General features: G+C 33.2%; 1 protein-coding gene across 1 annotated transcript; it reads right to left on the bottom strand.

The window, feature by feature from the left end:
* Nucleotides 1-1,722: 1,722 nt before the first annotated feature.
* On the bottom strand, nucleotides 1,723-14,344 carry LOC130902443 (dynactin subunit 4). The gene is made up of 8 exons (XM_057814589.1): nucleotides 14,141-14,344; nucleotides 13,842-14,088; nucleotides 13,645-13,790; nucleotides 13,417-13,588; nucleotides 12,984-13,167; nucleotides 11,109-11,316; nucleotides 10,789-10,997; nucleotides 1,723-9,630 (listed from the first exon to the last, which is right to left on the bottom strand). Exons 1-8 carry the CDS (start codon nucleotides 14,267-14,269, stop codon nucleotides 9,414-9,416), a joined length of 1,512 nt encoding a protein of 503 aa, XP_057670572.1. The 5' UTR covers nucleotides 14,270-14,344; the 3' UTR covers nucleotides 1,723-9,413.
* Nucleotides 14,345-24,336: the final 9,992 nt, after the last annotated feature.

A 24,336-nucleotide genomic window follows, 5' to 3' on the forward strand; every position in this document is an offset into this window, starting at 1 on the left:
AAGTTAGGATAGATACCTATTTTATATATTTATATTCTGCAATGGTGAACAAGTTAACCAAAAAATGATCATTTCTCATAGAAGCATGAAGGTATACGTAACAAATGAAACTGTTGTAGATATAGGGGTTACACTACCAGTTTTGGGTTTATTATGTCACCTATTAAAGCTGTTTTCAACATCTACAGTCTGCTTGCTAGAATTATATAGAACTCCAGTATCTATGCTGACTTGGAGGAGGTTACATTTTCTCCCCTAAAGGTTTATTGTGTGAAGTATTACTAGCATACTTGTGGAATTGTGAAGCATTCTAGAACTAGGTAAACTGGAGTTTTTTTTGTTCCTCCATTCTACTGTTCTCAGTTTTTTAAAACTTAAATCTTGTTAAGTTGCTTCCTGAGGCGGCAGTGACCTTGAAGAAGCTTGGAAGTGGTATACTTTTGAGTATAAGATAAGTATTGGGAAACTATTTTAGTAGAATATTGTTAAATTCAATTTTAGAAACATCAATAGTTTTTCAATTTAGTGTTAAATTTCAACTTGAACAATTGGATGTGCTTTTCAGGTTTAATCCATAATCCACCTTAAATGACCTGCTAAGATGTTCTAACTATGAAGTTTTTTATGCCTTTTTCGTTCTAAACTGCAATAGTTTTTATTCTTTGAATCGAGGTTAAAGAAATTCCAATCAAAGATCTGGACAATGATTATCCAAGATACACTGTCATTTTATATCATGACTTTATTGGGAGTGTATAATAAGGTGTAATTGAAGGATGAAAATCAAAATGCAGGTCAGATTAACTATCCTGAAGGGTTGTACTTTGTAGATTGTTTTGGGGAAGATATTTTGTGTAAGACTCTTAATGTTATGCTTCCAAAATACTTAAGACTGCTCCCAAAGGAGGTTCTTCTGTCCCACTTCCCTAGGTGTTAGTATTACTCCTTCAAGGTACTTGAGTCTTTTGCAAAATGGACAGGATATTCGCAGAGTAGATGCTCTGCATGCCCATCGTCTTAGGTAGTATTTGACGAGGCAGTAATCTGTTAGAAGACCGACTACCAGTTTCATGTCGTTTCTGGTCATCACTAGTTCTTCAGACTTCTTAGCTGACTTGATTATGAATCTATTGGGTTGTCTTAGGCCTGAAGTATTTCCCAAGTAGACTATCTTTAGCTATTCGTTTAGTTTGTTATTAATGTGGCATCTCGTGAGGCCATAGTAGGGTTCTGGTCCAAGGTATGGAGTCGTTGGCCATTTTTGGCAAGGCTGTCTGCTTTCTCATTTCCTGGTATGCCCTAGTGGCCTAGAAGGCACATTAGGGTTACTTTGATTTTGTTACCTGGTACTTGAGAGTTTATTTTGGATGTGCATTCAATTGCTTTCAGGACCTTCAAGGCTGCTTGACTATCTGAGAGAATATATATGTGCTTTTTAGAGAAGTTTCCAAACACTTCTGAGCACATTTGTCTATTGGTAGCAACTCTACCTGAAAAATGGTGATATTCCTAGAGGTATGGAGAGCTTGCATTTTGGTACTGAAATGCCCAGTTCAGCACCTTGCACCAGCTTCTAACCGTCTGTGTACCAGAGAGATACATTTCGAGCTTGGAAAGATTTTTGTTAACCCATGATTGGCGGTCGTTAATTACCACTATCTTTGTCCAACATGCTATGCATTTAGGGTTGCACTTTAGCATTATTGTTAAATAAAACCAAAATCAAATTGAATCTTTATTTAAAATACAAAATTTGAAATAAATATTGAACAATATTAATAAATAAAGCTCCAAAAGATTTAGAATAAATAACAAATATCTAGCTATGAATTAATTGAAGCAGAAATTATTCATTTTACCAATAAATCTAAGATACACGACTCAACAAAAAAATTTTTCTTTTTTGCCCTAAATCTTATATTATTATTTTTCAGTCAATTATACACAAAAACGAAAAGACAATAACTTTTTTTGATATTAAGTTTGCTTTTGTGATAGTTGAAGAAATAATTTTCAAATTTTTTTATAAATGTCAATTAGTTATAATACATTCAAAAATACTGCGAGATCTGAGTAGGGTTTTTACATTCACACTGTGGCTCCAGATGGCTGGTGTAAATATGATGCTGATGCATTTCGTTTTATGTATTAAAGTTTGAAACATAAAATATGAACTAAAGACATCTCATGTTCTCTGCGAAGCCTACGAAGCATATTTTCACTGTTCTGTTCGGAATCAAGACAAGCCATGAGTTCCACATGCTTCTTGCAATTATTGTAAAAGATATTTGGCAGGTGAGCAGTTTTTAATTCGAATCCAATTTTCTAACATATTAATGTTTATTTCTTTATTTCCGGTTGGTACCGAGGTTAGAACAGGTCTATGAATCTTGCAATACCAAGAATCTGGCGAAAACCGAAAGACCACTTCGACGACTACTACTTTTGCATTGTAAATCAAATATCCCTCCGAAAAAATTTTCTCAAAAAAGTAGCTCATCTCTTAGTTCTAACAGAAGTAATTCTGTTAACGAATTTTCACCTTTACCAAAATCACCAAAACACCCTATTATAATTACAGAAGATTTTAATGACTTGAATTTGCTGAAAAATAAAGCAGAGCTTTCAGGCTCTCGTTTAAAACTGTGGAATTTGCTTGCTGATGTTAATATCACAAATCAGCGAACTAGGCATGAAACGTTCTCAACGTTTTTTACAAAAGATGGACTTTGTTTTAGTAACGACTAATAGGTATATTCGAAGAAATTTGCATACCTTGTATTCCTAGAAAATGGCGTTTATTCATTGACAGCTCTACAAAGAGCTTAAAAGCTGTTTTATTACACAACGGAAATGAATTTCCATCTCTTACATTGACTCATTCAGTACATTTAAAAAAAATTATGAAAGTGTTAAAATTTTGCTTAAATCAGTAAAGTATAACTGGTAACTGATTGGAAATTTCAAAATGGTCAGATATACAAAGTATCCGTGTTACCTGTTCTTATGGGATACCAGAGCGGATGCTAAGCACTATATTCTGTAAGAACAGAGTTTTGTGTCTGACAACAAAACGTAAAATATGATTCGATTCGATTTTTTCCTAAATTAACAGAAGCAAATGTTAGAGCTGGGTTTTTGTTGGTTCACAAATTGAACCAATTTTCGCCGATGAAGAATTTTCAAACAGAAAATATAGTAGAACCTCGATTATCCGGCCCTCAGTTATAAGCATTCGCGATTTTCCGGACTATCAACTGCGACCAATTAAATAATTAAGTAATATTGAGCCAAGTTACAAAATCTTTAACATATGTACTAAAAGTCGAATTTATGCAAGCACCAACGAGTCGGAACTGGCATTACCCCGTCCGCGCCCCTCGGGTTGCTGCCCCACGCTGATGTGCGTGTCGCGTCTAAATATTTGAAAATGTCAAAGCGTGTTATCACTTCAAGACAAAATATATATTATTGATTCATTAAAAAAAGCAGAAACTGGTCGTAAGTTAGCTGATGAGTATGGTGTAGGTACATCCACGATAAGTGATGATTAGATGAGTAGAATACTTACTGAAAATGTTCAACACGCTTCTTAGAGAGGGCCCCTTCCCTACTTGCTGGAAAATGGCTAGGCTGGTACTACTACGGAAACCTAATAAGGACGGGCCTAGCCCATCATCCTTTAGACCCTTATGCTTACTGGACACCTTAGGGAAACTCTTAGAGCACTTACTATCAGAAAGGATACGCAAAGAGCTTGAACACAAGCAAAATCTTTCTAACAGGCAATTTGGTTTTCGAAAGGGTATGTCTACAGTAAATGCCATAGAAAGTGTTTGCAGCTTTGCGAGAGAAGAGCAGCGGAAGACCTTTAGAAATAGACAATTGTGTGCACTTGTTACAGTGGATGTTCAAAATGCGTTTAACACAGTAGACTGGCAGCAGATAATAGGTGAACTGGAGAGGAGGGACATATCTCCTTACATCCTAAGAATGGTGAGCAGTTATCTTTCTAGCAGGTCTCTCTGTATAGAGGAGGATGAGATGGTACCCATTACAGCTGGAGTGCCAAAAGGTAGTGTTATGGGCCCATTGCTGTGGAACATTATCTATGATGGGGTTTTAAACTTAGGACTAATGGAAGGAGTATCGACAGTGGCCTATGCAGATGATCTCGCAGTCATGATCAAAGCCAAAACAGAACAAGTTCTAATGGAAAGGTGTAATGATGCTTTGGAAGAAATAGAAGCTTGGATGAGGTCAGTTGGACTTAAGATAGCTCCCGAGAAAACAGAAGCTGTGATGATAGTTGGGAAGAAACGTCATGGCCCAATAGAACTTAAAATCGGAGGTCTCGCCATTCACCCAAAGAACCATGTGAAATACCTAGGTGTAATCATAGACAGAAGGCTCAAGTTCACTGAACACCTCAGATATGTGAGTAACAAAGCGAACGTTACAGTTTCTGCTCTCAGTCGTCTAATGCCTAATATGGGAGGCCCATGTGAAGCAAAAAGGAGGATTCTGGGGTGCGTGGCGGAATCTATACTTTTATAGGCAGCTCCAATCTGGGGTAGTGTTCTAGAAATTAACAAATATAACACCGTAGCCAGCCGAGTACAAAGAAGAGTAACCCTCAGAATATGCAGGGGCTATCGTACAATCTCAACCGGGCTACAAGAGTACTTGCACGAATAATACCTATAGATCTTCTAGTTGAAGAGAGATCGAGAGCGATAGGAATGACAGCAGGTGAGAAAAAGGCTCTTTGAAAAGAAACGGTACAGAAATGGCAAAATAGATGGAACGCCAGCGACAAGGACGTGTGGCTTCACAAACTGCTACCAGATATTACGCCGTGGTATGAGAGATCCTGTGGTGAAATTGGATACTATTTGACCCAAACAATGACAGCCCATGGCTCCTTCCAAAGTTATGTTAGGAGAATAGGTAAAGCTGAAAATGACCTCTGCCTATACTGTAGCTCGGAGATAGATAATGCAGAGCACACAATTTTCAGATGTCCTGCGTGGGCAGATATTAGAAACTTGTCTGAAATAACAGTAAGAGCTGAGTTACGACCAGAAAATATAGTGCAGATCATGATGGAAGCAGATTTTAAATGGAAAGCCGTTGAGAGTATGGTGGAAAAAATTCTAAAAAGAAAGGAACAGGACAGTAGACAAAGAGGTCCAAACACACAGCAACATTAGAAGATAATTAGGGAATGCAATCTCGTTCTCGCGAGATCTCGGCCTTTTTTAGCGAGATTGATCTCGGACGAAAAAAGGGCGAGATCTCGCGAGTTTAACGAGATTGCACTCGAGCATAAAACCGTCTTATTCTTATTCGAAGCGCGGACTGACACGGACGAAGTTGCGATCTGTCGGTTTCGTTCGGTGCGCGGGAGGCGGCGGCCTGCCTGAGGTTGGTCGAAAATTGAGCCGGCGTGCAGCGCGCATTTGTTTTGTTTACTAATAGTTGTTGCTAGCTAACGTGATTGAGTTTGATTGCATTCGAGTATTTTTTTGGTTATTTATGCAAAAAAAAGTTTCTTATGTGATTTCCGAGTGGAATAACGAACGATGTCGGTGAATATAGTTTATAAAGACTATGAGAGTGTGTCGGAAGTATGGAAATACTTTTTGAGAGCGGAAAATGGATTGAGTGCTAAGTGCAAACTTTGTAAGAAGATTCTTAAAACCAAAGATCGATCTCCGCGTGGCTTACATGTGCATTTAAAATCGCTTCATAAAATTGACACGAAAACGAAGAATGTCATATCACCTCCGCCGTTGTCGTTGCCGCCACCATCATCAAATACTGGGGCTACTAATCAAAACATGGAATTAGTAACAGCATCCGCATCTACGGCGAATGTTAGTCCAGAATCACCAGGATCGTCGGCACCAGTGCCACCAGTAAGGAAGAAGAGGCAAAAAATTACTGATCATTTCCTCCCGGTTGAAGATACTTCTATGGAGAAAAAAGTATCAAGAATGGTAGCCAAAGATGGACTACCTTTCCGTGTTTTCTGTACTTCAAAAGATATGAGAGATCTCTTCAATTCTTCGGGACACAAACTGCCTATGTCCCCAAACACAATTAAACTTATAGTTATGAATTATGGCATGACATTGAAAATGAAAATAATGCGTGAATTGGCACAACTGAAGGAGAATGATCACAGATTTACGCTAACATTTGATGAGTGGACTTCTTCTATGAACAAGCGATACATGAATGTAAACGTACACACATTTTTGAACGGCAATGCTCTGTTTTGGAACTTGGGGCTGATTCGCGTCTTTGGAAGTGTGCCTGCTGAAAGTGGTGTCAGTATTTTAAAAACAAAGTTAATCGAATTTGGCCTTATTTTGGAAAAAGATTTTATCAATATTACTACAGATGGGGCAAGTGTGATGAAAAAGTTGGGTCGATTGATATCACCTTCACATCAGCTCTGCTATGCCCATGGAGTACAACTTGGCATAATAGATACTATTTATAAAAAACAAACTGATGCTGAGGAACCTGTGATAGAATCTGAAAATGAGGAAAACGACGATGAGATTCCTTTGGAAATGGACGAAATTTCTAGCACAGGCTCAGTCTCAGAAGATGATGTTTTTCATTGCTCTATGCCCAGAATAGAAGTAGACCTAAATGCAGAATATGCGGGTATTATTGAGAAAGTTAGGAAATTGGTGAAACTTTTTAAAAGATCACCTACTAAAAATGATACTCTGCAAATATACGTAAAGCAAGAATTTGGAAAAGAAATTAAGTTACAACTTGATTGTAAAACTCGATGGTCAAGCCTAGCAGACATGATTTCTACATTTATTAGAATCAAGCTGTGTGTCAGCAAAGCTTTGATCGACCTCAGCCTGGAAGCTGATCCGAACTACTCTTTGAATGCGGAAGAACATGAGGTTTTAGCGAACTTAGACAAGGCATTTCAACCTGTAAAACTGGCTGTGGAGGTGTTATGTCGTCAAGATACAGATTTGGCTATCGCAGAAACAACACTTAGGTTTATGATTCGCAAACTGGAAGAGCTAAAAACTCCATTGGCAGAAAAACTAGCTGGCTCCTTGAGAAAGCGCATTGTTGAGCGTCGGACGAATTTGACAGCATGCTTGTTGTATATTAGAGATCCAGCTAAATACCAAGCAGATAAAGAAGAGTTTGCGAAAGACGAAACATTTAAGTTACCTCCGAAAAACGTGATTCGAACTGAAATTAAATCACTTATAGAGCGTTTGCATCCGCAACACAGTCTGACTAATTCACAGACACAGACAAATTCAGATCCATCTTGGTCGATCGCATCAACATCAGCTGCTACCGCTAATGATATAACTGAATTTGATGATGGCGATAATGAACCGCTTTCATCTCTTTTTGAGACACGCAAGAGTATTTCATTGCAAGAAGAACTTCAGGAAACATTGACTGCTGCGTTCAAAGAACCTAGAGACAGAAAACTAACTACGAATTCTCTGGAGGCATTAATCAAAAAGGAAATGAATTTATACGAGTCCGGGGGGTCAAAAGGCGAACTTTTACAGTTCGTGGATAACTGCCTGAGATCTGTGGTTCCAACTAGCGTTGAATCCGAAAGGGCCTTCTCAGCGGCTGGTTATCTGGCCAACAAAATAAGAAGCCGTTTAGCAGACGATTCTTTGGACATTTTGTGCTTCTTAAGGAGCTACTTTCAAAATAATTCGTAATAATAGCTTGTGATTTAAACTGAACAAATATTTCATTTGATTGGTATATTTTGTTAATTAATCTGTAATATCTAATGGATCTACTGAGTAGATATAGTTTTATTTAATTGATAATAATATCTCAGTTTACTAGTCAACTCAACTTAGATAATAAGTTTCATTTTTTTGACTTCTCGTTGTTTTGTTTGTTATAAAAGAACTGTTTTATTAATAAAAGATTTTTGTTTGATATTAGAAGAGAAGACTGGTTGTTTCTTTCATTTGTTATTTGATAGATACGTACGTCAAAGTTTACTACTTAGAAGTTTATTAAAAAAATTCGTGAAAATAAATGTTTATCTTATAATACTTATAGTTTTTATTACTTTTTTCCTAATTTATTCAAATATTGTGATTATTTGCAAAAATACACACAAAATTGCCAATCTCGCGAGATCTCGAAATTGGCGAGATCTCGCAGTATTGTTATTCATAAACTCGCGGGATCTCGCTTGAGCCCCGATCTCGCGAGATTTGCATTCCCTAAAGATAATAGATAGACCCGAACTCCTCATCCCTGCATGTAGCAGGGGAAGGGAGACGTAGGGAGCAAAATAGAAAAGAAGGAATCACAAAAAAGGCAGCTCATCATTATGAAGAAATATTTGTTAATGGTGCCAAAAGATTAATGAGCGGAGTTCAGATAAAAGCGACTAACAGAGGACATACAAACCGTCCGAGCCCCACCGCGACGCAGGAACACGCAGTGGAGGTGAAAGTTTCCCAGCAAAACTAATTGCTGTGGAAGTGCGATAAGTCAGTATAAAAAAAAGTGATGATTAGGAAGAATACCGATTCAAATTTGTTGTACACCTGCAAATTAGATAGTGAAGATCGGAGTAAACATTAGAAAATGATGAAAAAACCGAAAAACGAACTTTTAGAAAACACTTTGTATTGTTGGTTTTTACAAAAACTATCAACTGGGCAACCGATTTCTGGCCCTTTACTCTGTGAAAAAGCATTACAGATCAAACATATTGCAGATAAATGAACAGCAGGAAATGCAAGAAGATAAAACAGAAGACGTGAAAAATGATGTAGGAGCATTTCATGATGAAGCAATTCAGGCTCTGGAAACAGCTCTCAAAGGTTTTGAAAAACAAACAGAGAATTCGTGATACAGCAGCAGTGAAGAGAAAAAGTAGCTTACGTCAAATGCCAATTACCAAATATTTTAAACCAAATTATACTTATTATTATTTTTTATTAATATTATTCATTAGGAAATATTACTATTATTAAACTTATTTTAATTCCCAAAACCCGCTTTTTGTCATACATTCGATTATCAGAATCCCTAATGACAACAATTAGTTCGGTTAATAGAGTTTCCACTGTATTTACCTAAAATCAATGATAAACTGAAAAAAGTGAATGTTGAGTAGAATGATTGGCTTTAAAATCAATAGTTTTTTACAAATGGAGGGGGGAGGGGGGTCTGATTTGGTAGAAAAAAATGTTTATATCCATCCTCACTGTGACCATTTCTATTAAATAATTTTTAGATGACTTCAAAGTCTGAGATATATTAGCTGATGAAGATTTTATATGAATTTGTGGCATAGTAGGATTGCTCGAAAGTTACTTTCATAATAATTAGAACAGTTACTGCTCACACGATTGAAATATATGGGTTTACTCAGATCCTACCAACTGTCCTAAAGTTAAAAATACTCTCAATTTATGTTTATATTTTTGAGGCTCCTTTTTATCTTGCTGTCCGGTGATGGCGTTAGTGTAGATATGCTCCATTGTAAAACCACATACAATTTCCGTGTTTAAAGGAAGATCAGCATTCGGAGTTATGTTGAGTCTGATAAAAGCTTTATTCGATTTCCTCCATTTTACTAATCTAAAAAAATTATTAAAACATTAACAAGAAAATTATGTTGATAATACTTGGAGAAATTCCATTATTGGATTCATATGAATTGTCAATAACTAACATCATAACCTTTTGTATATGTTGCAAACAGTATTGGACAATATTTTGTGAAACAGAATTTTAATCTTAAATAATTTCAATTTAATAGTGTAAGTTTGAATAGGACGTTGAAATAAATTGTAATAAATTTAATTGTTCTACTGGATTTGTCTTTAATTCCCTGTTTTTTGTACATTTATATTTGTGACTTAAACTGAGATATTTTAATTAAAATGGTAATTTAACAAAAAATGGCTAATTTATTTATTTGTGCTTAAGTAGATTTATCAGTTCCTACACAAACAAGTATTGGATGGATTAATCAAATTTTGAAAAAAGTAATTGAATTGTAGAAAATACAACAATATTGATATACTAAGTGACAAGCCAAAGTTAATAATGTATCATGCTGTTCTATTGGTATTTACACTGGTAGTAAGTCGGTTAAATATTATACATTGAATTGATCTCCAAAATATATTCCAATACTGTAACAAATCAGTTTCTATAAAAATAGTAACTGCTCAATCAAAAGCTCATATACTCATTTTATGTGGTGATTAGTTATCGAAAGCTTTTCATCAATTCTGTTATTTCTTTTTAACTTCAATATTATTTTTCATTTATCATTGTATTCAGATTGTGCTGGTGATAGTTTCTTTGTTCAAGATTTGTATTGGTTCAGAGTTCATAAAGATTTTATATTCTTTGGCAGAAAATTTTTTGGCTCATTTGAAGTTTTTGTTGTTACAATTATCTTTTCTTTTTTTACTGGGAATTTTATTGCTAATTCACAGATTTTAATTTGAATACTGCTGCTATTTTATTATATAATAAGACATAATTTTTGGCATACTTTGTAGCTTGCATGTTTTAAACATAAAATACAAGTGCAAACTTCACATACTTCATAATTTGGAGTGAAATTTAAAATTTAGGCTCTTGTGCAATGAACAATAATTTGGATGTATTATCAAATCTGGCCTTAGTTGTTTATTTGAGAAAGCTTTTGCAGGATTAGAGGACAAAGCATGTCAAAAATATGTTGAGATTTATTGAGAAGATCAATATTTGAAAATAACTCACTTAGTATCATCTTGAATGTTATGAGTATCTCCAGAATCATCATATTCAGCAGCATCATCTCTCGGAGGAAGAATAAAGTTACTAGTGGGAATTTCAACAGAGCAGTTGGGTGTTTCGGCTATTTTCCTGGGCTTTACTACAATTGAAGGTGATCTAGATGAAAGGCTCAATAAACTACTTGGTTGACTTGATAAAGAAAAAGACTGTTTCTACAAATAAAAAAAAGGTAAAAAACTGGGCAAATCTTCGATTGACAATAACTGGATGTCGAACAACAGTTTCCATTAACACTTAATCCATGCATGACATTAAATACTTACCTCTGCAATGCTCAAATTGTCAACACTTTCAGTAACTTGATCCATTTTATTCTCATTAACTTCTTGTTGTTGTTTTTCTAAATCCAGTTCCCAAAAAGTGATAGTTGTTTGATGTTGAGTAGGATTTGTAAATTTCAAAATCAATTCACTCGTTTTTCCCGCCCTCAGTGGCTCTACTGTTACGATTCGTACTTCTGGTATATGATAACTAAAATAATTGTGCAAGTCAGGTAAAAAGTTGACAATATGAAAAATCAATAAAACAAAAGGTATATAATAAATGTTTTATTAAACCCTCAGCCGTTATTTTCAATTAGCTTTGTGGATCAAAAGTTATCTAAGGGGAAATATGACCTCAAATGGTCACTTTGGAATTATCAAATGTTGCCTGTATATACACTTTCAAAAATGAACACATAATTCTGAAATTTACTTTCATATTTTTTTAAACTTCTGCAAATGGCTCAAAATTATGTTTGATAATTTGAATATATTTTTAAGGTGTCAAAGTGATGAAGCATATTAATAAAAAATTTTAGGGATACTTTTATTGGCTTTTTAATTCTTTGTAATGCCTCCTCCTGCTTTAAATAATCAAGGCATGTTTAAAATAAGGTTTTTTATTTTATTTTCATACATATGATTCCATATACTAATCTCATAATGTTTAAAAAGTGGTTGATGAGGTAAAGTTTAGGACTTTCTGCAGGTCAACTTAGAGTTGCATATTTTACATCCTGAAGGTAATTTTGTACAACTTTAACCATGCACAAGAAAGCATTCTGATTCATTATAGAAAACCTTCTCCTATGAAGAATGGTTATGGTACCTCATATACAGTTTTAAAATGTGAGTTATGTATTAGGCAGCAACCATCTTCAAACAAAACTTATGCGCCGTCTCTACCAATGTATTAAATATAAGTAAATTGAGCACAGAAATTATAAAATCGTTTTATTACATAATTTATCAACTACCATTTTATTAATATTGTAAAAATACAGCCATTTATATACTCCAGAGTTGGTTTAAATACTTAATATATGTCAATTTTAACTTTTAAATATGCAGTGTGCATCATTCTAATTAAACAGATGTTTTATGGATAGGTGGATCCCATTGTTGAAGTATTATAATTTTTTTTACATATATTTTTTCGAATCAAAATGCAAAATGAAAGGAGATATATTAAACAATAGACTTCTCCTAAAATTAACAGACCACTTATAAGTTTGATTCATTTTTAGAACAATTCTAGAAGGAATAAACAGAAAATTCGAAATTGATAGTGAATGACATAAAACTAAATCTCAAATCTCTGAAGACAATAACTTTGATATTGACACACACACAAAACAGTGAAATTGTGTTTATGTATAGGTCATATCTGGAGTCATATTCATATATCAAGTTGACTTTTTTGAAATACCATATCTCATAAATCGCTAAGGAAGAAATATAATTTTTAAAGCTTGAAAGATGAAAGATGAAAGATAATTTAAATTCTGTGAATATTATATATAAAAAGCAAAGTTTAAACAACATTAGAAAAACTTAGCAAATATAAAGAATAGTATCAACACAAATACACTAAAATTTATTTTGATTTTTACCTTAATTAGGGATTGTAGAGTTTAGAGAGATAGAGGGCATTTTAGATTAGATATGGATATTTTACTGAATTTTTGAAAGGTCAACTAAAAATTAATTTCTTCAAAAACTTTATAAAAAACATTATAGTTAAATAGAAGTGAACGAAGGAATATTCAAAATATTTGAAGAAAAACACAATGCAACAAGACCGAATGGCTTGTTACAAAGTTTTGTTAGAAAAATTTAAATTTAAACCAAAGAAAGCAAAAAATTATTACTTACTAAGCAAAAAGTTGAATCTTAAATTTAACTGAACTCGGATTATATTCTGGTTTGCTAACGTTATGCTCACATGATCTGCATCTCAGAGTACGTTTGATGGAGAGCTGTTTATGAACAGGAAATAGTTTATCCACAGTAATTGGTTGAGACTCTGGTTGTAATAGACGTTGTTCAATTGTTGTAACTGTAAAACACATTCACACAAATACTAAGTTATGAGGTAACGTCAAACATATGCAAGTGGTTATCAGATTGTAATAAAGGGAAAATAGACAGTTTCTGCTGTTTCCTTCCCCCAAGCTCTAATAAATTTTTGTTTACCCTCACCCTAAACAACCCACTATCCTTTAGAGCAAAAATCCAAACCACATAAAAAATATCAAACTTTCAGAACTATAAGATTCTATACAAATTAAGATAAATTTATATTTACCTTCCATTAGATTAAGTGGTTTGGTGAAAATATCATCAGGCAGCTTTACAACTTCTGTTTTTGCTTTTGCTGGCTCAGGTTCCTTAGGTTTCGATTTCAATAAGGGGTGAGTCAAATCAGCAGGTAATCCTATTCTTTTACGAAGAGCAGCTGCTGTAACTCCAGTTCTATCCTACGATAACAAAAATAGATGAGTAAATAAAAAAGTTTATAATCAAAGTATCTTACAGTATAACTAACAAATTTCCCCCTTTGTTTCTTTTTATCTTTTTCTTGTTGCTGTTTTTGAGCGACAACAATAGCTTTGTATAAGTCAATCAATTCTTGCAGTCTATTTGTGTGTACATTTTCTCTTTCCGGCCATCCTCCAGTGACTACAAATAGAATAATATTCAGATGTTAAGAAATTACATATGATATTTTACCTGTGGATTGATCAGGAATTCCAACATCTCTAGAGCTCCATCTGCAAAACTGGCAATATAAATAATACATTTTCTTAGTTACAACTTTTTCTTCTCCTTCTGCGGGAGCTTTCGTTGAAGCAATTCTAGGAGACAACTCCTGTTCACAACTGGGGCAAATATAACAATTTCCACATCTGTTCTTTTTTATTCTAGCTTCAGAAGATGGAATGTTTTCTGAGCATTTTCCACAAAAGTTCGAATCCACCTGAAATAAAAAATATGTACTACAATTAATAAATTATATATTAGGTATTTACCTCATGGCAGACACAAAAACTGCAACGAAGTTGCGTACAATATCTGCAAAAATATAAATATGATATTGGTTTCAATAGACCACAAGTACAAGCATATCTAACAACGTTAGGTCCTACAATATAAGACATTTTTATTATTTTAAAATATCTATTCTTGATTCTTGGTTTTTGCCAACTACTGTCACTGTCAACAGTGACGTTTTTTAGTTCTAGGATACAGTAATTTATAAAATACTTTGATACTTTAATCAGAGATGGCAGCTATGAATATTGAAAATGGTTCATTCAAAGTACTCAATCATTGAGCAAATATTTTTGACATGTAATTGCTAATACTGATATCACCAACAATATAATTATTGGTATATAATGTTTATGCTTTGATAAGTTATGTATAGATTATGACCTACCTCTACCTGGTGGTATTTTTTAATTTAGTTATCCAGATGAAATAAAACGTGTATAAATTGAACAAGCCACATTTTTAATAATACCAAATACAATAAAGGTATAAAATAATTTTAAATATCGAAAGTTATAATTTTGAACACTTAACTTGGCATTTCAGATTATGTATATATGCGTAATATTCGAGGTGGATACATTATTATCTTTTTATATTTTCAAAATTTATTTTCTTATTTCACACGACATACGAACATTAGTTTACACTTTAGAGTAAACAATCTAAAGAATAGTTAATTACAGGTACTTTTTTTAAATGTATGTTTATTCTAGAAAGTATCTGCACAGCAAACAAGTTGGAAAGTCAGAGGTACCATTAGTGCGTGAATAAAAAGACAAACATTAATGCCTACCGTATTATATTGTTACTTAAGTTAATGGCTAGTCCTTTATGCATGCTACCATGTGAAATCTTGGTAAATAAGATGTACATTTATATTCTATAGATTTTATGCAAACATTTATCAACTGCAATAAAATTAATTGATCATTTTATAGATGAAAGATTCATATTTTATATATAAAATATAAAAGTATATATGCAAGAGAGTTCTGTCGGGTCTGCTATGAAAATTTACACAGAATTCTTTCAAATTAGCGTTCTTAACTATATAGGAAAGCTTTGTATTGATCACTATTAAGTTTATTTTGAATGGAATAATACTCAAAAATATTTCATCACTATGTGACCTGTGTCACCTGTAATACTGATTGACCTCTAAAACCTGACTCTGATCGTTGTCAAAAGCAGTTTAAATAATGCAGAACTATAAATTGAACCTCGACTGAACTCACGTTATACGTCCGGGCCTTATTGTAAATGTGAATATAATTTTTAATTCCATTAAAACGATATCGTTAACTATTTATTTATCTATTTATTAACTGCATTATCGACCACGACGTGATCACGCGCTCTTTAAGATGTGTTTCTTTTATAATTATATTTAAAATTTGTATTTTTTACTTTGATGGTTCCATAAACAGAACCGAATTAAAAATTCATTTTTTCTTCAAGCGTATAATAATATCTATATTATTTTCTGCAACACGGATACTAGAAATAGCCTATTCATTTATTAGTAAAATAATGAACGCCCATTATTGTACTAGTAACAAAATAATGAGAAACGATAGCAACGTCTTATTACGGGCGTTGTAACCAAGTAGGCAGGAACTGTCATTTAATTTTTATTTAATTTTATGTTTGTAAGTTTTGAAAAGTATATTGTAAAAATGTCTCTACTTGAGACATTACAGAATTTCAATGTATTATTTTTACCCTTGAAGCAAAAATAGTATGTCACTCGGAGCAGAAGACCCATTATATGTTTCGCCCAGTTTGCACAGCCTCGGCCAACGCCTGGGCAGTGCAACAATCTGGGCTCAACAATAATGATAGCCTTCCACTCTTAGTAACATAATATACTATTTTTATTTTCCTAATTAAATTATTGATTTGAGAGTGGAAATTCAAAAATTAAATTCTCTTTCTATTTTTCTTAACATTTATGACAATACACAGCAGTTATAGCGTTGTTCAATAGTCGGGGTATTTGGGATCTTTCTTTAGTAGACTAATTATTTTACCTATAGAGTAATTGGACACCTAAGAAATCTTGTTACCATTAAAATGTTTTTCTTATTTATTTACAATCTTTCTATTCGTATTTTTCTCCTTCCCTTTTTGTAAATAATCAATAGATATTACATCTATTTCTAAAGTCCCAAATTTCTGTGGTCCTGACCTTAATGGCCGAAAAAATGTTTTGCTTTTTTAGAAGCACGTTCCTTGGATCTAATGTTTTGAATGTTTTTTCGTTTTGGAGTATGATATATGTCAGAAATTCAAGTGAAGTTTTATAAATTTCATCTTTTTATTATCCTTGTTTTTCCTTGATGCATCGGAAAAATTACTTACCTAATTTCGAAAAAAAAAATAATTTTTTGTTAATTACTTATAAGACAAATTATTAAATACAGTACTGTAATTTAAAGAACGCAAAAAAGGGGCTGGAGATAAAATAATGGTTTTAACATAACATAAATGACATAATATGACATTATAACGAGAAGAAAAGGTCATTGTGGCATATTTGACACGATTCACGATCGAATAAGTAGGTACTCTTACTATTGTTGAAATCCGCCATTTCAATAATTAAACAATGGATATAATATTTAAGGTTAACAACTCATTGTTGATACCTTCACCATAATTTATTTGAAAATGCATGATGCACATTTTTTTAATGGCAAAGGGTTATATAATGGATTGTAAAATAAATATTGATAGCTTTCTGAATCTGAATTTTCACTGAATTTTAGTACCACCACTTGAATATAAAAATCGTAAACTAAACTAAAAGCCGAAAAACAAATTGAAATAATTATAACATGCATTGAATGTAACTCTGAGAACCAGTGACGCAGAAAGGGGGTTTTATCCCATTTATTAATATCGTAAATATGTACAGGGTCCTTTACGACGAGCTAAATCAATATGTATACGGGAAAGTACTGCGACTAGTGTTCTGAAAATTTGCTTGCATGGGTTTTCCGAAATCTTCGTTTCAGCTAAAATAATTTCAGTTTTCTGAAGCTGAAGTGGGCCCAAGCTTAAGCATTAAGTTTTCGAAGTTTTTAGATAGCAAAATTCGACACCATTTTCTGAACACCCTATATAAATTATTGTTAAGGTTTTCACAGATTTTGAAAGCTGTAAGTGTTATTTGTCCAACTCACAAAAATATTAGACCTGACTCACTTAAACTTAGAAATATAATTTTTTAGTTGAGGGTTTCATGAGTCCAAAACTTTTGAAAATGTGAAATAATTAAAAAATGGTGGACTTTAGGCATACGATGTCTTATATAAAGTTATATTGATATTTCGTGTAGATTCCAAGTTTGGGTCCACTTCCGGTATAACCGGAAATTTCAGAAAACTGAAATTATTTTAGCTGAAACGAGGATTTCGGAAAACCCATGCAAGCAAATTTTCAGAACTGTATTTTCCCATATCGATTCAGCTCGTCGTGAAGGACTCTATATAGGTTTACTGCGACTCTTCATTCTTCTCTGGTGTGTCTCTCTTGAGCAGCTTTCAGTAGGAGTGAGAAACAGAATTCAGTACGTGAGGAATTCCTAGGATTTACTGAATACACTTCTATGACTCGTTGAGTTAGTAGATGAGTATTGCTAGCTTTTTCCAGACATTATAAAACATTTTTTGGTTACACCTCCTACCATTGCAATAATTAAAAGGTCTTCCAATGCTATAAGACGTTCAAAAACTTGATTAAGATCAATCATGCCGCGAGAAAGTTTTTCTGGTTTATATATGCCTATCATTCACTGACAATTTGTAAATGAGAAATTAATTGCTCACAAGAGAAGAAAACTTACATCACTTTTGTCAGATTGGAAATATATTATATACAGGGTGTTTCAAAAAAGGTGATCCTGTCTCTAGAATGAATAGAAAACTGAAAAATGTTTAGGGTTCGATTAGTAAAACGCAATTTAACGATTTTGTTTAATAAATCTAATATTGAATAAGTTATTTTCCGTACTACTTGGTACGAACTGTGGAACTAGCGCTCTCTATGAGAGTCAGACATAAAAACAGATTGGATGTATTAGCTTCCAAAACTTATTCGTATAAAATTTCATTGCTAGTAGTTGCGGCAAAATGTGTATAATTTGTTTTTTTCTTAAACACTCTTTATATTGAATACGGATAGTGTTTCGAAAATTTTTTACTGAGCAAACCCCAGATATTTTGCAGTTTTCTATCTATCCTAGAGACAGGATCACCTTTTTTTGAAACACCCTGTATATCCGTATAGTATGAATTATAGTTTTGACGTTTCGTTAGAGTTACGTTTAAAGTTTAGATTCGAGTCGGAAGTATGCATTTTTGACAATTAAAATACGCAAGTTTCGATTTATTTTTACTTGTCTCTCTCCATATATTTCATTCTTGCTGCTTTCGAAATATTTTATATAATTCAAATAATCTGGAGTTACTAAGTATTATAAAAGCTTCTTTGAAGCTCACCCTTTATTTCATTTTTGCGTTCGGAATTCTTTGATACTTTTTATAGTCCGTCAAGTAAAAACGAATGAAGTATATGAAGCAGGATTTTGAAATGTTTTTCAGGTAGAGAAATTTCAACATTGGAAGTAGTAAATTATTACGTAATATTATGTTTTTCAATTCATTTAACAGATAAAAGTGTTTAATTAATAAATTTTATTTATTTTGAATGGTTAATAAATTGTATTCGTTTATTGTGGGTTTAAATGTGGTTAGATAACAATGTTTAATCAAGTAAATGCAATAATCAGGTTTTAAAAATGTATTTTTAAGTTAGGTCAGGCTATCAATGTCATTCAATTATCCAAATCATTAAAAAATACCGCAAATTATTTCTAATTTTTTTTCTACAGGATTGTAGGAGCGATATAATTTTAATATTTTTTCAGTCAAATATCTAAATACCCTAAGTTCATTATTTTGAACAAATCATATACAGTTAGGTCAAGCAATACCAACATTTTTGACAGAAATCCTAGTAGAAAACGTCGTATAATTTGGATTTCTGTTAACACAAATATTTTTCAGTAAAAAAAATACCTACCATTTTTTATATAACGAGAAAAGTACTAAAGCAATTTCAATGGTATAGATAGAGAGATAAATCTGGAGAACGAGGTAGAGAAAACATTACTTAGAATGTTCAGAAACGGAATCATCAACGAAAACCCGTTCCTAAATAATGACCAGCCCTGGGACATGTCTCAGGACGTTGCATCGAAAAAGTTTAGCTTTGAGAAAAATTTCACGTCAATAATAAACTGTAACAGCAAGTGGGATCAAAACATCATAAAAGAAATGAACAGAAATGGCATTAAATGGTATACGAATGGTATACAAAAAATGTGATCAGTTCAATCTATAGAGGCACTATCGCAAGATATAGGAGATCATGCGGACACATCGGAGCGAAGGGAAATGAAATAGCTGATAAGCTCTCTAAAGCGGGGGTAGACAAGCCCTTCATGGGACCCGAACCCTTCTGTGGTATCACCTACAGAACAATGGAAAAAACACCGAAAAAGAAGGTAGATAGGAGCAAAACTAACCTAAAGGGGCTGAGACTGTCGTTTCAACAAACACCTGAAGACTCTAGACTTAGCAGATAATGCGGCGTATAGATTTTGTTGCACAGAGGACGAAACCTCTATCCATATTCTGCCCAATTATGAAACAGTAAAAAACTCCACAGCACTACTCCTGGGAGCACTTGAAATAGTAGACAAAGATCTCTAGCTATTACAGCCACCCCTCATTCTAAACTTTTTATGAGCAATGGGATTAAGAATACGAAAAAATGAGAATTCGAGCAAATTAATCGGATGATTACAATCGAATAAAGTTTTTGTAACTGATGACTTCACGGAAGAACGACATGTGTTGCGTGTGAAACAATTTTACACAAACAATGATTCTTACATCATTACTCATCACACAAATTAATCAGTGCCAAGTGTAAATTTAATTAATCATGGGTTGAAAAATTCGAAGTAACCCAGGAGCAGGAGAAACAAAAATTGCAGATTTGGGAGAATAGAAAAGCCTAAATTAAAACATCAAAGATTGTCGTTGCATGTTGTTTTTCCGCGAAGACATCTATTGTGAATTCCAAAAAGGATGAACTGCAGCCCCGATCCCATACCTTATGGCCAATTCTTTATATTTATTGCTTGTAAATTGATATTTGCATTTTTGTTCATTTTAGCAATTTATTTATTACTTTGTATTATGTAATTTTACTTTATCACCACCTCTAACCGTTACTAATTACCCGATTATAATATATTTTTATGAATATGAGAGAGTAATAAAATGATGAAGTATTCGTAATCCATAGGCGTATAACTTCTTTTAATAGATAGTTGAAATATATTTTCAAGTTATATCAGTAGTATTTTCGTATGAAATAATATTTGTATAAATATAATGAATATATTTGGTGTACAATTATATCTTCATCTAATTAAACTGCTTATGCTTTAAGATCCAAGTAAATGTTAATACTTTCCCTGTCTATATTGATTAAAATTCTCCACAGTTCATAGATCAAAAGGTGCAATTTGTCTTAGTACCGAGTCGCGAACGTTACCTAGATCGTCTTGGTTAATCAATAATAGTCACTTAGATATTAGTTTAAATGTGATTTTTCGAAAAAAGTGACAGCACATTTACCATAATGCGTTCAAGTATATTTCTTAGAACGTTGCGGATGAGAACGGTGAATTCTTGAGAGGCGATTTGCATGCAATGAAAAATTGTATGACATGATGGACGTTTAAATATAACTAAAATCTCTCATTGTTTATAACATCTGCTTCCTAAGTAAATGTTATTAGTTTAATTTAATATTCAGAGAATTTAATAAATCTTTTTCACTTAATACTGAGTTAATTATAAAGCGCGTTTCACTATTATTGGTAATTTAATCTGGAAGATATGAAAATACGTATATTTAAATAAAATGTGACTTTATATTGGCTTACAAGTTGTTTTATTAAAGTAATTTGATTATTTGATATAGGGTGCTTCATTAATAGTGTCCAAGTAGCATAACTAGGAATATCTTTAATTTCAATTATTTTTTTTAAAACTAGTGAAAGAGAGATCAAGTCTGTTTATGTAAACAGGATAAGTAAAAGCTATTAAGCTTGAAGATGGACGTACAGTTACAGCAAACTGATATACCTCAAACTATTTACCTAGAGTTTCTGAGTCAGCATAGTAATTGAACTTCAGCCTTATCTATGATGTTTGGTTATATTTTCACTTTAATAAACATTTACGTGGTCAATGGAGACTCACAATTTTTTGAGAGTATAAAGATAACTAACTTCAGGATTTTAAATTGTGATTCATGTTAAAAAAGGATATTGAAATAGGTGGTGATTACGTTGAATATAAATAAAATCATTTTCCTAAAAAGACTTGTAGTTTGTTTGTATTTCAAAATAAATTATAGCGTCACTCTCGTAATATCAAATCTCTGATTATAAATTTATATCATTTTGTGTTCGTATTTTTTGTTTTATTTAAATAATGATTGGTAAACGAATATACCAAACGGGTGTTGAAATAATCCATCTAGGTTGTTGATTTGTAATTGCGTTCAATGAATGTTCAATGGAACTGAAAGAGTAGTTATAGAAATTATATTTTGAATAATTGAATCATATTTCTTCTCCATAATAATTGACCACACACACACATACTACTGTCTTTTTATTTTAAAATAAGACTAGATTTGATCAGTGCACGATGATGCTGATAGGTGAGTTAATTTATGGACCAATATATTACAAAGTGATACACAGTTGACATGCGCTTCGAATCGGTTTTAATTCCGTTTCTAGAAATTTTCTAGTAATGAATGAAATACCCTTACGGCTCTGTAAGACCTTACAATCAATAGATATGCATTCTGGTTGCTTCCACAATGGCGTCACTAAGTGGCGGTGTAATATATTTGATATATGTTTCGAGTTCATTAAATTTTTTGCAATGGTAGCTTGAGTATTTTTTACAATGAAAAAGTTACTATACCGTATAAAAAATATAATTTCCTTTCAAGCCCTCCTTTCTTTCAATAGAAAGATTTTTTGGAATAATTCTCCATTTTTCCACAGTCGCTTTTCTTAAAACATTTTTTAAGCTTTAGCAGAGAAAGAAGAAAGAAAGAAACTGTTTTCTTCTACAAATGCGGTCGTTTCTTCTTGAGTTCTTAATCAAAACGTGTGAGCATCAGCTAATGCTTTACCTTTCTCTAAATAACCAATAAAAATTTTTGGAATCGCAAAACACCATCGGCGTAGCTAGGCGTGGGTGAAGTCGGTCCTCCTCAACGGTCTCGTTAGACCTCGTGCGACTAATTTTTAAATTGATTAACAAATATTTTAAATTTGATATGACTTTATTGTTTATCAAAATATTCTACATTAAAATCAATACACTTTTACATGCGTTTGAATCAATTGTCGAAGCATTTTTTCCATTCCGATTGAGGTACCTCCAAAATATTTAAATTGATTTGAAAGCATCAACCGTAGAAAAAAGTTGACCTCGCAGTTTATATATGATCTGCGGGAATAAGAAGCAAACATTGGGTGCCAAACAAGGTGCATTGGGTGCAGCGGATGATCCATTAATTCGATGTTTTGACTGTTTAGAAACGTTTTTGTTTGAACTGATGTGTGAGACTCGCATTGTCGAGATGGACAAACAAATGGCAAATAAATTCTCGTCCCATGTAGGAGCCCTCAGACTTGAACGACGGGGCTTAGCTTGGGCCAACGTTGGTCTTGGCAAACCAAAAATGGACCGAGCCTGTTTGGAGTCTGGGTAACTTAACACCGGCCATTCCATAGTCAGCCAGGCTTGGCAGAATTCTGAGTACCCGACCTCGTCCATTCTATAGTCACCTAAGCCGGGCTGAACTCTGGGTAACCCGTCCTCGGCCATCCTTTTTTCGGGTTGATATGCATAGGTCCACGATTTGTCACCAGGATTTTTTAAGTACTTTTATGTTGCACCAATCGACACGACCTTTTTTTTGAGCGATTGTCAATTCATGCGGTATCCAATGCGAACAAATCTTTCTGACAGCCAAATGTTTATGCAATATTGAATGTATGTGTGTGCCTCAATCTCACGGTATGTCATATGACGATTTTGTAATATCATTTTACTCACAGCATTACTGTTTTCTGGCACAACAGCCGATTTTGGACGACCTTCACGAAGTGCGAAACACGGTGTCCTGAGATCACCTAGTTAACCACTACTTGAAGTGAGTTGATCGACAGACTGCTTCCACGTCGAAAGGTCATAGAAAATCTTCGCACTAAAATGTTTTATGTTTTAATTTCACTTTTTGACCAAGTTAAATGTTTCAGAAATGTTTCAGATATCTGTAAATAACTCAAATACCTCTCGTATGAGAACACGTTCTGAGTATGTACACCATTAAAAAAGTCAAACTTCATGATGTCAATGTCAGATTTCAGATATTCACATCAGTGTTGCCACATCTCAAAACTTAAGTAACAACCCTTGTGTACGTATAAAAATTGGCAAAACAAAAATACCGAACCTAAAATATATAATAGAAGACATTAATTCCAGTTTTACACTTAATAAAGGATACGGTGGCCCTCTGGTAATTTAAACTTGACGAATGTGATTCGAGTATCTGAGTTATTGATAAGAAAGTTTGTCTATCAACTGGGGATTCCCTGAATTTTGTTTGAGTGTGGCTGTCTTGCTAACATCCATTATAATTTTGTCGTTTCAAGTAGAATTGAGACTAAATTATAAAACATTCATTATAACCAAATTTTTACAAAGTTTACAACGAAGAAACGAGTAGATAGAACAGATAAAAAAAAGAGGAGCTTATGCTCTAACACAATAATAAAAATTAATCTATTTAATTTATAATTAGACAATTAACTCAAAATAGTTAATGAACATATTGTTGTATATTATTCTAGATTTTATCCTTTGATGGAAACGTGGTACCGTCGCCCCTGAGAATTGTGTTCCCTATAAGTAGGTGTTCATTCCAGACCACAGACATGTACATATGGTAGGTACTTGATCTCGTAAATCAGTTCCGTGGTATAACAAACGTTTAG

The sequence above is a fragment of the Diorhabda carinulata genome, chromosome X, assembly GCF_026250575.1.
Source record: "Diorhabda carinulata isolate Delta chromosome X, icDioCari1.1, whole genome shotgun sequence".
Classification (NCBI taxonomy): domain Eukaryota; kingdom Metazoa; phylum Arthropoda; class Insecta; order Coleoptera; family Chrysomelidae; genus Diorhabda; species Diorhabda carinulata.

Excerpts from the sequence above, each read along its gene's own strand:
- LOC130902443 (XM_057814589.1), bottom strand. The coding sequence starts at position 14,269 with ATGTCTTATATTGTAGGACCTAACGTTGTTAGATATGCTTGTACTTGT. Across the intron at positions 13,589-13,644 it reads GGAAATTTGTTAGTTATACT|GATAGAACTGGAGTTACAGC; the intron begins GTAAGATACTTT and ends TTGTTATCGTAG. Across the intron at positions 11,317-12,983 it reads AAGATTCAACTTTTTGCTTA|TTATCATATACCAGAAGTAC; the intron begins GTAAGTAATAAT and ends CAATTATTTTAG.